Source organism: Onychomys torridus, chromosome 6 (assembly GCF_903995425.1).
Source record: "Onychomys torridus chromosome 6, mOncTor1.1, whole genome shotgun sequence".
NCBI classification, from domain to species: Eukaryota; Metazoa; Chordata; class Mammalia; order Rodentia; family Cricetidae; genus Onychomys; species Onychomys torridus.
Genome location: NC_050448.1, coordinates 15130440 through 15142881, shown reverse-complemented (window position 1 = coordinate 15142881; position 12442 = coordinate 15130440). Strand labels below are relative to the sequence as shown.

The 12442-nt window shown below is 44.0% G+C and overlaps 1 protein-coding gene across 1 annotated transcript in view; it reads right to left on the bottom strand.

Annotated features, from left to right (window-relative positions):
• Positions 1–3524: 3524 nt before the first annotated feature.
• Positions 3525–12442, bottom strand: part of LOC118585556 — a 92365-nt gene continuing 83447 nt past the window's right edge. The window contains exons 6-7 of the mRNA XM_036190243.1: positions 4031–4127; positions 3525–3919 (exon numbers count right to left, since the gene is read on the bottom strand). Of these exons, the coding sequence (XP_036046136.1) occupies positions 3525–3919; positions 4031–4127 (492 nt within the window). The remainder of the gene's footprint in view (positions 3920–4030; positions 4128–12442) is intronic.

The following is a 12442-nucleotide window of genomic DNA, read 5'->3' as shown; positions in this document are numbered from 1 at the left end:
GATTTATAAAAATAAAAAAAAAAAAAATTGCAAAGAACACCATCAGTGCACTCTTTGAGCAATCATTCTTTTGATGCAATAAAGTTGTGTTAAGCTATGAAGAACATAAAAGTCCTGTTTCCCAGAGAATGTAACACCAGGCAGACACTGCCTCTCAATGAAAGTGAAGCCTCAGGCACAGCCGCATTAGTCAAGTGACACATCGCATTAATTGCTAAAATGTCATTTTTAAACAAATAATAAAGGAATAAACCTTGAGCCACAGGGAAGTAAGTGTTCTTAGTTAGGGAACCTCGGATAGGATTAATATTCAATTTCTTCCATGCATGAGTGGTGGTTAAATGTCCTGATAACCCCCCTGCCACATGCAAACACACACTTTTGCAGAGAGGCCAGCCGCTTGGTTACAGGTGTACCCTATCTGAAACTCTTTGTGCATTCAGACAAGCAACAGAATTGGCCCCAGCTGATACCCAGTCCCCAGTGCCTCCTGCAGAAGCACGACCTTCACAGGGCATTTCAATAGCAAAAAAGCTCATGGGAGCACTTGTTAACGTCTTGCTCCACTTCACAGAAAAATTGATTCTTTCAGGAGGTCAAATTATTTTTGTATTTTTTTTTCCTTTTTTCATGCACAGTGACTCCATTCTGTCACCCGGTCAGTTCCTTTAAGAAAAACTCGGTTTGGGGAGCTGGCTCTTACTATCTCCTGCCCCCAATGCATGGCGCAAAGTCCGTTGGATTCTTAAGGAGAGAGTCACTTGAGTGTGACCTATTGTGTGAGCCTGGGTGCTTTCATATCAAGCACCGGGAACTAACGAGGTCTTTAATTCAGATTGATAACTTACATTGAAACTTATAGCACCTGCTGTCTTTTCCAATCAGCTCAACTATTCCCAGATTTCTATGCTCAGTTCTACATAACACAAATTCTTTACCTAATGGCTCTAAAAACGATGTCTAGACCAATTCAATGGCTCATAGGAAGATTGTCACTCAGCTAAAATGGTTTTGCAGAATTGTACACTGGTTGCTGTAATGACAGTTTGCCTAATGTGGATCAGCCAGCATGGGTCTGTGTTCATCCTGAGCAGGGCTATTGAGTGGTCCCAAACAGAAAGCATCATAGTTCCCATGTTATGTCTCAGAGGACATGTTTGAGGCTGTGCTCCAGCCCTTGATGTATGGATTTGCTGGTGAGACAACATCCTCCATGTAGAAAAGGAGTGTTAAGGCATACAACCAGTGCTAGATGCATGCCATGACTTCTCACAGGACACAGCAGAGCCTTTCAAATGCTGGAAGGTGAACAGAATGATATAAAAAAAATCAAAATAAAAGTAATGAGCATGCATTTGTATGAGAGATTATTGAATTTGTTTGGAGGCTGGGGAGATGGTTCAGATGGTAAAGCCCTTACCCGGCAAGCACAGGGACCTAAATTCCATCCCCAGAAGCAGCATAAAAAGCTAGATGCAGTGATGCGCACTTGCATTCCCAGCCCTATGGAGGCAGAAACAGGGGGAGCTAGGGACCACTGGCCAGCCAGCCCAGCCAACTTGGGAGTGCCAGGCCAGTGGGGGACCCTGTGTTAAAACATAATTTGGGCATCCTGTGAGGAAGACAACTGAGGTTGTTCTCTGGCCTCACACACACATGAACATGCACACGTGTGAACAGGAACACACATACACAAATCTTACTGAATCCTGAACATGCACAGGCAATATCTATTTCTTTTTCACCTCTTCTAAGACTGTGAGTCTTGATGAGAAAGAGCTGACCAAAGTTCCAAAACCAGAAAGCAGCAAAGTGGAGGAGGCTCAGTCCATTTAGAGTCTACGATCAAGAAGACAGTAACCACAGCCACCTACCAGCCTGCCGGCTCTGTGTGGCTGTAACCAGGACCTCTGTTTAGGAGCCCTAGAAGTTGAGGCACAGTGGGGGATAACTGGATCGAAGGCAGCATGCTGTCCTCACAGCAGACAACTTGACCCAGAAGCAATTGCTGCAAATGTGTGTTTCCTGACATCGAGGCTCCTTGCCAAACTGTGCCCCGAAGCCATTTCTACAACAAGATCATTTGCTATGGGCATGACAACTGGGACTCAGGAAAAACACGTGGTGTGTGAAGTTGGGGGAGTTCATGGGCTTCCTTTAGGGCTTTTAGTGTGTAAAGCCTTTGCGGGCCAAATTTGTCTTTGGTCAGAGGCTGGGTATGGTGTGATCTTAAGGTTTGAACTGGTTGAACTGGGTAGGAACTTAACGAAACACACACTTAGAGAGGTCCTCTGATTTTGGTGACCTATTTGCAAAACCTCCTGGGAAGGCCACATAGGCCAGACTGTGAACAAAAGTACCCCAGCCAAGATGTAGTGAGCAGCTCTCCGGGTAGGGACTCAGGTTAATGTCACTCATCAAAGCTGATAACTGGGAAAATTTGTCTCTATTGTCTAACCCAAAAGAAACAAAATAATTAAAATAAAGGCATTTTTAAATTTCCCTATAAAACAACTCAGCAATTATATACCTGGGGTAAATATAGCCTGTGTCTAATGATTTTTGCAACTCTGAAAGAATTCTCAAACACGCTAAGCTGGACAAAGAGTTCGGACGTGATTTCCCTTGGAATAAGTGGGTGCTGCCCCTTCAATGGGGCTGAGTCAGTTTGGTGCAGCATTCCTTCCCAGCTCCACTTGCTCTTTGGATGGCTTCAGGCAGCCCTTCCAGGGCTCCCTCTATTTCAGGCAAATTCTGAAATGGACAAGTGGGGAAGTGGGGTGGTTGTGGGGCAGCTATGGATGCTGATTCTCAAATGTTTGTTAAAGGTCAACTCTGCACCAACCTCCCATTCTTTCTTCACCAACAAGATGGGTTAGTGAGCAACTTCCCTGGAAGTAGATCACAGTTGGAGTTGGTTCATTTCCAGGTCTGAATGGCTGGCACTGTCACTCACTCAGAGGCCTAGTCCAGCTTAAGCAGGGTCCTGGGTTTGATCTCCACACCAGAAACAGTTAGATGTGCATTGTTATTTTGTGCATATACTATACAGATGCATATGTACACACATACATGGACAGTCCTGGAAGCAAGTTCTGACCCCTGGAGTTCAGGATGGTGCTGCTCCCCTGGGCTTCCCAAAAGCTTAGTGTCACTGAGCTCTGTAGCATCAAAACCTATTGGAGCGTTCCCTGTACTCTCGCTTTGGGCCTGTCTCTGGCTGTGGGCCTCAGCTGAAATCTGATGCCTAAGAAGGCATTCTGCACTTGTTCCTGAGTAACACCAGCATTGAATTCACTCACAGAACTCTCAGATTTTCCTAAAGAGTTCTCAACACGCGCAGGGCTTTCTATCACGACCCCACAATTACCACAGCTCTTTGTGGCCACTAAAGGCAAAAATCCCATCTGTCTCATTCACCACCCTTCACTGGGGCCTGTCATCAGCATCTGCTCATACCTTTTCTTCAAGGTAAAGTTAAATATATTTACAGTGATGAGCTCTAGCTCTGTGTCCTTTCTCACTTAGCTTCTCCGTTCCCTGTTAGTCTCCTGATGGTCCTGTGAGGTGGGAAAAGTGGCATGAACTTTCTGAACACAGACCCCACAGCCGGGGCCAGATTCCTGCACTTGAGCCTTTGTGTGCTCTCCTCCCACACTGAACGGCGTGAAATGGGGTGAGGGGCATTCCAAAAAATGACTCTGAAGTGGCAGGGGCTTCTGCGTCAGCTTATTGGTCAGCCCCACCAGGGACGCCAACTGCCCTGTCATGAGGTAGCCCAAGCAGCTTTGTGAGGAGGTCAGCACCGGAGGAACTGAAACTGGCTGCCTGTAGCCCATGGCAACATCGCTCCTAAAGCGGCCCCAGCCTAGTTTCTCACGACCAGAGCCTTGACCACCGTACAACTTCACAACAGACCCTAAAAGTAAAGCATTGGTCTGTCTAAGACACTCCTGAGTTCTGACTTGCAGAAACCGACGTCATCAGTGTGTGCTAGTTTAAAACACGGTGTGCGGAGGAAACTGCTTACACAGTAACAGTGAATTAATCCTCCAAATGTCAAAGGCGATGGAGATTCCCTCATCCCGCTTTCCTTTCTCAGCCACCTGTCCCAACTGCGCGGACTCCTGCCAAGGAAACTGGGGTGAATGTGTACAGTAAATGTAGGGGGCAGATCACAGTGCATCGTATGCGCTCAGGACTGCTCCCTCCACGGCAGCCTCCTCTCACAGACTAACTGGGGCGCGCTCGTCCTACCCGACTCCTATCCTCTGTTCTAGTAGTTTTATTTCACTTCAACCCCTGCATTCTGCTATCTTTTTGTTGCGGGAGCAGGGGGAGTTCAAGAAAGGGTTTCTCAGTGTAGTTTTGGTGCCTGTCCAGGAACTCACTATGTAGGTCAGGCTGCCCTTGAACTCACAGAGATCCCGCTGGCTCTGCCTCCCAAGTGCTGGGATTAAAGGCGTGTGCCGCCGCCACCCAGCTCCCAATCTACTGGTCTAATAACAAACACCCTCACCATGTGTCAATGATGACACAACATTATTTGAGAAGGAACATACCAAGGTCATCACACACCCACTGTATGAAAAGGCCTTCGTTATGGAATAATTCTATTCACTGTGTATGAAGTCTTCTTCATAGGATTTTTCTGAGTTTTTTACCACTTCAACCAATTGTCTTAAAGAAAAGAGGCCAACCAGGGCATCCTGGTGGTGCGTGCCTGTTGTGTTGGTTAGCATTGATTGTCAACTTGACAGACTCTAGACTCACTTAGGAGACGGGCCCCTGGCATGTCTGCAGAGTATGATCTGCATTGGGTTAACCGACAGAGGAAGATCTGTCTTAATTTGGAGTAGAATCATTCCCTGACCAGAGAATTCTAGACTAAGTGAAACAGAGAAAATGAATCAAGTATTTATTTGTGGCTCTCGGTCTTTGACTATAATAAATACAACGACCACGACCACAGGAATCGCAACCTAGAACCGTGAAGGTAATAAACCCTGTCTCTCTTACACAGCTTTTGTCAAACTATTTTATCTTAATTGTAAGAGAGTAACTAAGACGGCTTGCATACTAGGTTCTCAGACAAAGGCAAGAGGTGGGGAGATGGCTCAGTCAGTAAGAGTGCCTGCTGCCTAGCTCGATCACCTGAGTCCAATCCCTGGGCCCCATGAGGTTGAAGGCAAGAACTGACTCCCAAAGAAGTCTTCTAACTTCCATACGTGTGACCAGGCTGGGGAACAAATGAGACACTATATTTAAAAATAAATTATTTCAGTGATGGTTCAGGATTGATGGTGTACTAGAAGCTAGAGGCCTTGAACTTGACCAACAACTCATTGCAATGAACATTTGCAAGCAAAGCTGTTTGGGCAAAATGGTATAACTGGGTGACACGACACAGCTCCCAAAGTCACTACCACAAATGAATATGTGATGGAGGAGCAAAATGCTTTGTTTTGTTTTTATTTTCATTTTCTTTTGTGGAGGGAGGCCACATGGGTGGAGAGAGGATATGGAAGAACTGGGAAGTGAGTGGCATTAGGGTGCATGACGTGAAATTTCCAAAGAATCAACAAAAAATATGAGGATTAATTAATTAATTAGTTAAAAAACGAGGCTGCATAGTGAATTCCTTTCTCTTTCAAAATATGAAATGGGGGGAGAGAGAGAGAGAAGAGGGGAAGGGGCTGGCAGGATGCAGCTGTGCCCTTCCAAAGTCAACTTTTAAATCTTTACCAAGACCAAAATGGTTCCGGGGCTAATCCACGGGCCTCTGGAAATCCTTTATATTAAACTTTATATTGACCTGTTTGAACAGACTGAAATCACAAACTCACTTAAGGATACTGGTGGTAGAAGGTCAAGGGTGCCGTAGAGGCAGGAAGGACAGAGTTTAAGGTGAGATCAGGCCCTTCAAGGACAGTATGTTCTTATTGGGCCAGCCTCAAAAGTCGTTTGCATATCTACTCCATGGAAACCTGCAGAGTCATGTTTATTCATTAGTGCACTGAATAATACTGAACGTGAACTTGCCTTGAAAGAGGTAAGGTAATCTGTCATTCCCTTGTTTTGAATCTGCACTGCCAGCCTAGCATTGCCTCACACCAACACCACTGCCAAATCTCTGGTCTCTCCAACTCCTCATGCCCTCTCTGCATGAAGTTCCTCAGAGAGGCCCCTTTAGGCAACCATGTGAGCATGCTTGTGCTCTCCTATGTGCCCAGGAATTGGCTCAATTGTGTGGGCTTATGGAGACTGGCTCTTGAATGTTCCTCAGCAGAAAATGGTAAAACAATGGAGGCTTCCCAGCTGCCTCTCTCCGTCACAGGAGGTGGATCTTGAATGAAGACACAGATTCACTGTTTACAAAGGCATGTGTGCTCTTTCCCAGGAACAGGATTCCCCAGATAGGGTGGACAGGGGAATCTCTGCATCCTACCTCACCTTCATGATTTCCAGACAGCTTCCAAAAGAGAAGTATTGCCATGGTCTCTCAAGAAAAGACTCCCATACACCACGTGATCTACAGGCACTTACTCTGCCCACTTCACAGGGCTACACTGGCTGAATACCTTAGTGTGTGAGGAGGACATATATGAAATTGATTTCAGCAGCTGAGTTTCCCAAGAGAAGTCCTAGCCGGAAGAAGTGGAGCACCACTAACACAGTCATGACTGTCCTACAAATTTCAGCTGTGGTCCTTTAGAAAATTCATTCTTAGTTCATAAAAGAGGCTCCTAGGTGCCTCTAAAGACTAAAAGTGGAACTCCCATTGCCACCCAGCTACAGCTATACATGCAGTCAACATTCTGCAGACACTTACACATCAGTGTGTGAGGCTGCTCAATTCACAGTAGCTATGGAACCGGCGGAGCTGCTGATAAACAGAGGACTGGATAAAGAAAATGTAGTTTGTGTACACTGTATACTTATTTAAAAAATGAAATTATGATGAGCAGGAATATGGATGGAACTAGAAATCATTGTGCTGAGTAATATTACTCAGCACAATGATTAATTAGACTCAGAAAATTAGACTCAGAAAAATAAATGCCATGTTTTCTTTTATTATATTAAATCTAAATATAAAATTGTATGTCTGTATGAAGGTTTGAAGAGATGACACTTATTCTTGCAGAAAACCTGGGTTCAGTTCCCAGTATCCACATGGTGGCTTAGAACTGTCCTTAACTCCAGTTCCCAGTGATCTTGCCCCCTCTTCTGGCTTCCTTGGGCTCCATTCATGCACACAGCGTACATGCAAACACGCAGGTAAAACATTCATATGCATAAATAAGTCTTTAAAAACTGGAAAGGTATGTGGAGGGAGGAAGCGATCTGAAGGTAATAAATGGAATACATGTGTGAGTAAGCAGAAGGGGCTGAAAAGATAGCTCACCTGGCAAAGGTGCGTGCATCAGTGTAGGGCCCCAGACCCCATTTGGGGTAGCTGTTACCTTGCTTGCTGACCTTGACCAGATGTCCTCCCTATACTGATTCCCTGCTGGTTTCCTTCCTCCTGAACACTCACTGGAGGTTCTTTGTGTATCCTGCATTTGGTATAAACAGCTTAGATGCAAAAATATAAAATATCAGTAGTGAACTTCTGCCCTCCAGGGTTCTCCCATTGTGCTGTAAGCCTGTATTTAAGGTTTCCTCCCTCCTTCAATAAACGGCATTTGGCATTCTGTTGAGGCAAATGACCTGCTGTTCTTGTCTCTGTTCTTTGACCCACAGCCCCTCACTTAAACATGGTGAAGGGCTGATGGTAGCGCAGGCATTACAGCTACAAGTGGAGTTTCTACCAAGATCTGAGAAAAAAGAGACAAGCTGATGGACACCCGAAAGTAAGACTGGCCAACATTTTAAAGAAAAGAGAAGGTAAAGGCAAATTGTCATGGGTGCAGCTAGCTCTCAATGCTCCTCAAGGAACAGTTAATTGGACTACTGAAGCAGCAGGGCACTGTGATTAAGAGCAGGACAGCTAAAAATTTCATTCAAATCCTCCATAATGTTAGTCCTTGGTTTCTGGTCTCAGAGGGATTTAATATACCAGATTAAAGGGAAAAATAAAAAGAAAATCTTCCCAATAGAGAAGAGGAAAGGAAAAAAATTCCCAATAAAAAACGGGAAATAAAAAAAAAAAAGGATTTTCCTGGTAAAAAGGGGAAAAATTTTAAAACTAGGCCTAAAGATTTTAAGGTCCTATAAAAAATAATAAAAAGGGCCTCTTCCCAATGGTAATGGAGGAAGAGGGGGCTTTTTGCAATATAAAAATTTCAGGCTGGCTAAAGCTCTGAGCTCTTTCTGCCTGCCAGCACAGAGCTGCAGCATCTGAATTACAGGGAATTAACAGGTGGCCTCACTGCTGCTGGCTGAACAAACAAGCAAGCCCAGAGGTTCAAAATTTTGTTGTCTGTTTGCTTAACTTTGGTTTAAATATTTTTTATATTTCCCTCAGAGTGAAAATAATTCAATATTTAATATCCCTTCATGGGAAATGTTTTCTGTTTTTCCATTATGGTAGAAATGACTCATTATTGATGCTCCCTTCATAAGAGAAAGAGAAAGTTTAAATGGGCCCAACTTCTGGTATGCTTGCATAAAGAAGGGCCTGATTCCATACCCTTGGCTATTTTCTCTTTGTGGTGTTTGGTTAAAGATACATTGATAAGTGATAATGGCAAAGTTAAAAAACAGTTAACTAAAGATAAAACTGTCCCATCCCAGGACACCGGGCAGGCATGTGCAGCGGGAGTGGGGTGGATTCTGCTGGAGTATCCGCTGCAGATAAGCACTGAAGGGCTCCTGTTGCAAATCATCCTCTGGTGCCATGGAAGGATCTTTCTACTGGTACTTGGAGGGGACCCGATCTAGTGTTGGTTCTGTTTGTGTCTTTCCACAGGACAATGAGGTTCCTTTTTAGGTTCCTGAGCACTGTGAGTGTGCCTTGTGGCTGCTGCCAAATCCCAACATGGGAGAGACCTATTGGGCCTTCGTGAAAAACTTTCCCCTTCTGATGCCAATGGGGATTGAGAGCTCAATACAGCCAGCTTTGGCAAGCATTAATGTAAGCCTAGGAACTGTAGCCATGAGGTTAGATTCTTCAGAAGGCAATGTATGGTAACTGCTTTTTCAACAATGTTGAAAACGTGTCACCCAGGAGGTTAGAGGGTAACCCTGGCATTCTGTAGTATGGTCACTGACCTTGATTTGTTAACAGTACCATGCCAGCTAAGCCTTTTTACTTCCACAATCCTCTTCAAGCTGGTATAGTACCTACCTTTACAGGAATGGCTCTGTGAAACATTTATTGGCCTCCTGAAATTCTTCTAGCCTCCTTTGAAGATAACTTAAAATTTGTGACCCTGAATGTAGCCATTATGAGACCATTAGTTCTGCTTCTTCTGTGCTGTCTACTTTTTTGTTTGTTTGTTTTGTTTTGTTTTTGTTTTTGTTTTGTTTTGTTTTTGTGGTTCTTAGTTGTTCTTTTGCAGAGCTGCCAGCTTAAGTCGTGCTGGGATCAAGAATAATGGGCCTTGGCGGTTTGTGTTCTTGGAGTTGTGTCCATGCCAGTGGACCATGACAGTAAGACACAGATGGTGCTCCAGAAGAGAATTTGACATCACTGCTGCCATTGTTGCTATTATAGTGGTAGCGGCCACCACTGCTACTGTTTCTGGGATTGCTATTTCATATTTGGTTAATACAGCTAGCACAGTAGAGACCCTGACAACAAAAGTAGCTACTACAGTTAATTAATCATTCATTCTATTGGGCATGATAAATTTAATTCAGCAGTTATATACATTTAATTGGCTTTAAAAGTTATAAAATTTATAAAACTCAAGTTCCACTTGGCTTTTGGGATACCATCTTACAAGGACTCCATTTTACAACAAGGCTCATTAAAGAAGGGAATGGCTCAATGGCTTTTAGCCTACTGACTATGGGTGGGTTAGGACTTCTGTTGGTCTTTTCTGTGTTGGACACACAGATTGCAAACCCAGTGCCACTTTGAGATCTTTGGCAATAGTTAACTCTACAGCTCACACATGGTTGAGCCTATATGATAATCAGTATTCAGAGACAGGTAATAACTAGGGGGCGCTCACCTACCTAAGACAGAGAGCCTGTATGGCCTGGGCAGGTGTCTCCATGACAGGTAAGGTGACCTGCTAATGTCCCATGCAACCTAAGTCAGAAGCTTATTATTTAGTAAAAGGGGGGGCCTGTAGGGCCCTGGGCCCATTTTGGGTAACTGTTGCCTTGCTTGTGGACATTGACCAGATGTCCTCCCTGCCAGTTTCCTTCCTCCTGAATGCTCGCTGGAGGTTCTTTGTTTGTGTATCCTGCATTTGGTGTAAACAGCTTAGATGCAAAAATGTAAAACGTCAGTAGCAAACTTCTGCCCTCCAGGGTTCTCCCATTGTGCTGTAAGCCTGTATTTAAGATTTCCTCCCTCCTTCAATAAACGGCATTTGGCATTCTGTTGAGGCAAATGACCTGCTGTTTTGTCTCTGTTCTTTGACCCACAGCCCCTTGCTTGGACATGGTGAACGGGTGGTAGTAGCACAGGTGTTACCGCTACACATCAGGACTCTCTGAGTTTGACTCCTGTAGCCCACTGCATGGAAGAGAAAACCCAGTTTCCATAGGCTGTGCTCTGACTTCCACTAGTGTGCTATGGCATATGTACAAACACACACACACACACACACACACACACACACACATACACACACAAACACATGTGAACATGCATGCACGCACATGCACACACACACATAATAAATGTAAAATAGTTTTAAAAGAAGATTTAAAACTTCACTGAGAGAAGGAAGCAAACCAGTCAGAGCAGGGAGAGAAAGAGATGAGGTAAAGGGGAGAAGAACAAATGAGATCAAAGAAAAGGACACATACATGAAGCTGCCATGAGAAGACACAGCACTCTACACACAGCTGAAATAACTTCAAAATGCTCCTATAAGTGACAGATAGATTTGGACATCAAGAATCTGCAAGTGTTATGCTGAAGAGATGGCTCACAGGTTAAGAATGAATACTGTTCTTGCAGAGGACCTGAGTTCAGTTCCCATAACCCATGTGTAGCTGAAGTTTTCCTGTGTCCTGCAGTCAGGACAAATCTCTCTCACCCGCTGGTCCCACAGCTGCTCAGACCCAAGTAAACACACAGAGGCTTATTTAAATTATAACTGCTTGGCCATTAGCTCAGGCTTATTACTGGCTAGCTCTTAAACTTAAATTAAACCCATAATTCTTATTTATGTTTAGCCACATGGCTTGGTATCTTTTTTCAGTTTTGTCTTTACATTTTGCTTCCTTTGTGTCTAGCTGATGACTCCTGACTCAACCTTCCTCTTCCCAGAATTCTCCTTGTCTACTTATCCCACCTATACTTCCTGCCTGACTACTGACCAATCAGCACTTTATTTATTAACCAATAAGAGCAACACATTCACAGCGTACAGACCAACATCAACCATTACCCATATTGAATGTAACTCCAACTCCCAGGGAATCCTATATCTCTGACCTACAAAGGCATCTGCCCTCATGTGCACATCCACATGTGCATACACACACACACACACACACACACACACACACACACACCATAAAAATAAGTCTTTCTTTTAATATAGAGAAATACCAAAGTTTATATCCCAGTGGGGGACACAGACAATAAGTCACATATATATAAAAAACTATGTATACCATATTAACTGAAGAGAAGTGCTCTAGAGCATGATGGGACAGCTGTGAGGGAGCATGGAGCCCCACTGCAATACTTTATCTGCTGCCAATGCAGTCTTCAATATAGGGGGCAAATGGCCAGGACATGGCTCAGGCACAGTGCTTGCTTAGCATTTGTGAGACCCTGGGTTGAGTCCTGGATACATTTTGTTAATGACACAGAAACATGGGATCCTACTTGAATTTGAGGGCTCTTCACCTGGATTTCTGCAGACATGCCAAGCAGGTGTTTCTATGTTCCAGGAAAAATAAAAATAAGTCATTGGGGAAGGAAGGTGATAAGAAGTAACACACACACACACACACACACACACACACACACACACACAAAAAAAAAAAAAAAAAAAATGGCGCTTTGAGTGGAAAATGAGACTAAGATAAACAGACCTGTGCTGTGTTTACTCTAGAGAGCAAATTTTCTCACAGGGGTATAAGCTGACAATTATGAAATTTCTGTGCACGCATACTAAGACTGAACAAATAAGTAAGTGGACAATGTATGGTGGAACCTAAATCTCTCATACTGAGACAGGAATTTATAGTTAAGCACAGAGAGGAGGTACAGTGAACTTTACACTACTGAGTGGAGAAGTCAGCCTGTACAGGTGCACCAAACAAGAATGAAGGACATTGGTGTATGAAAATTTCACAGTGA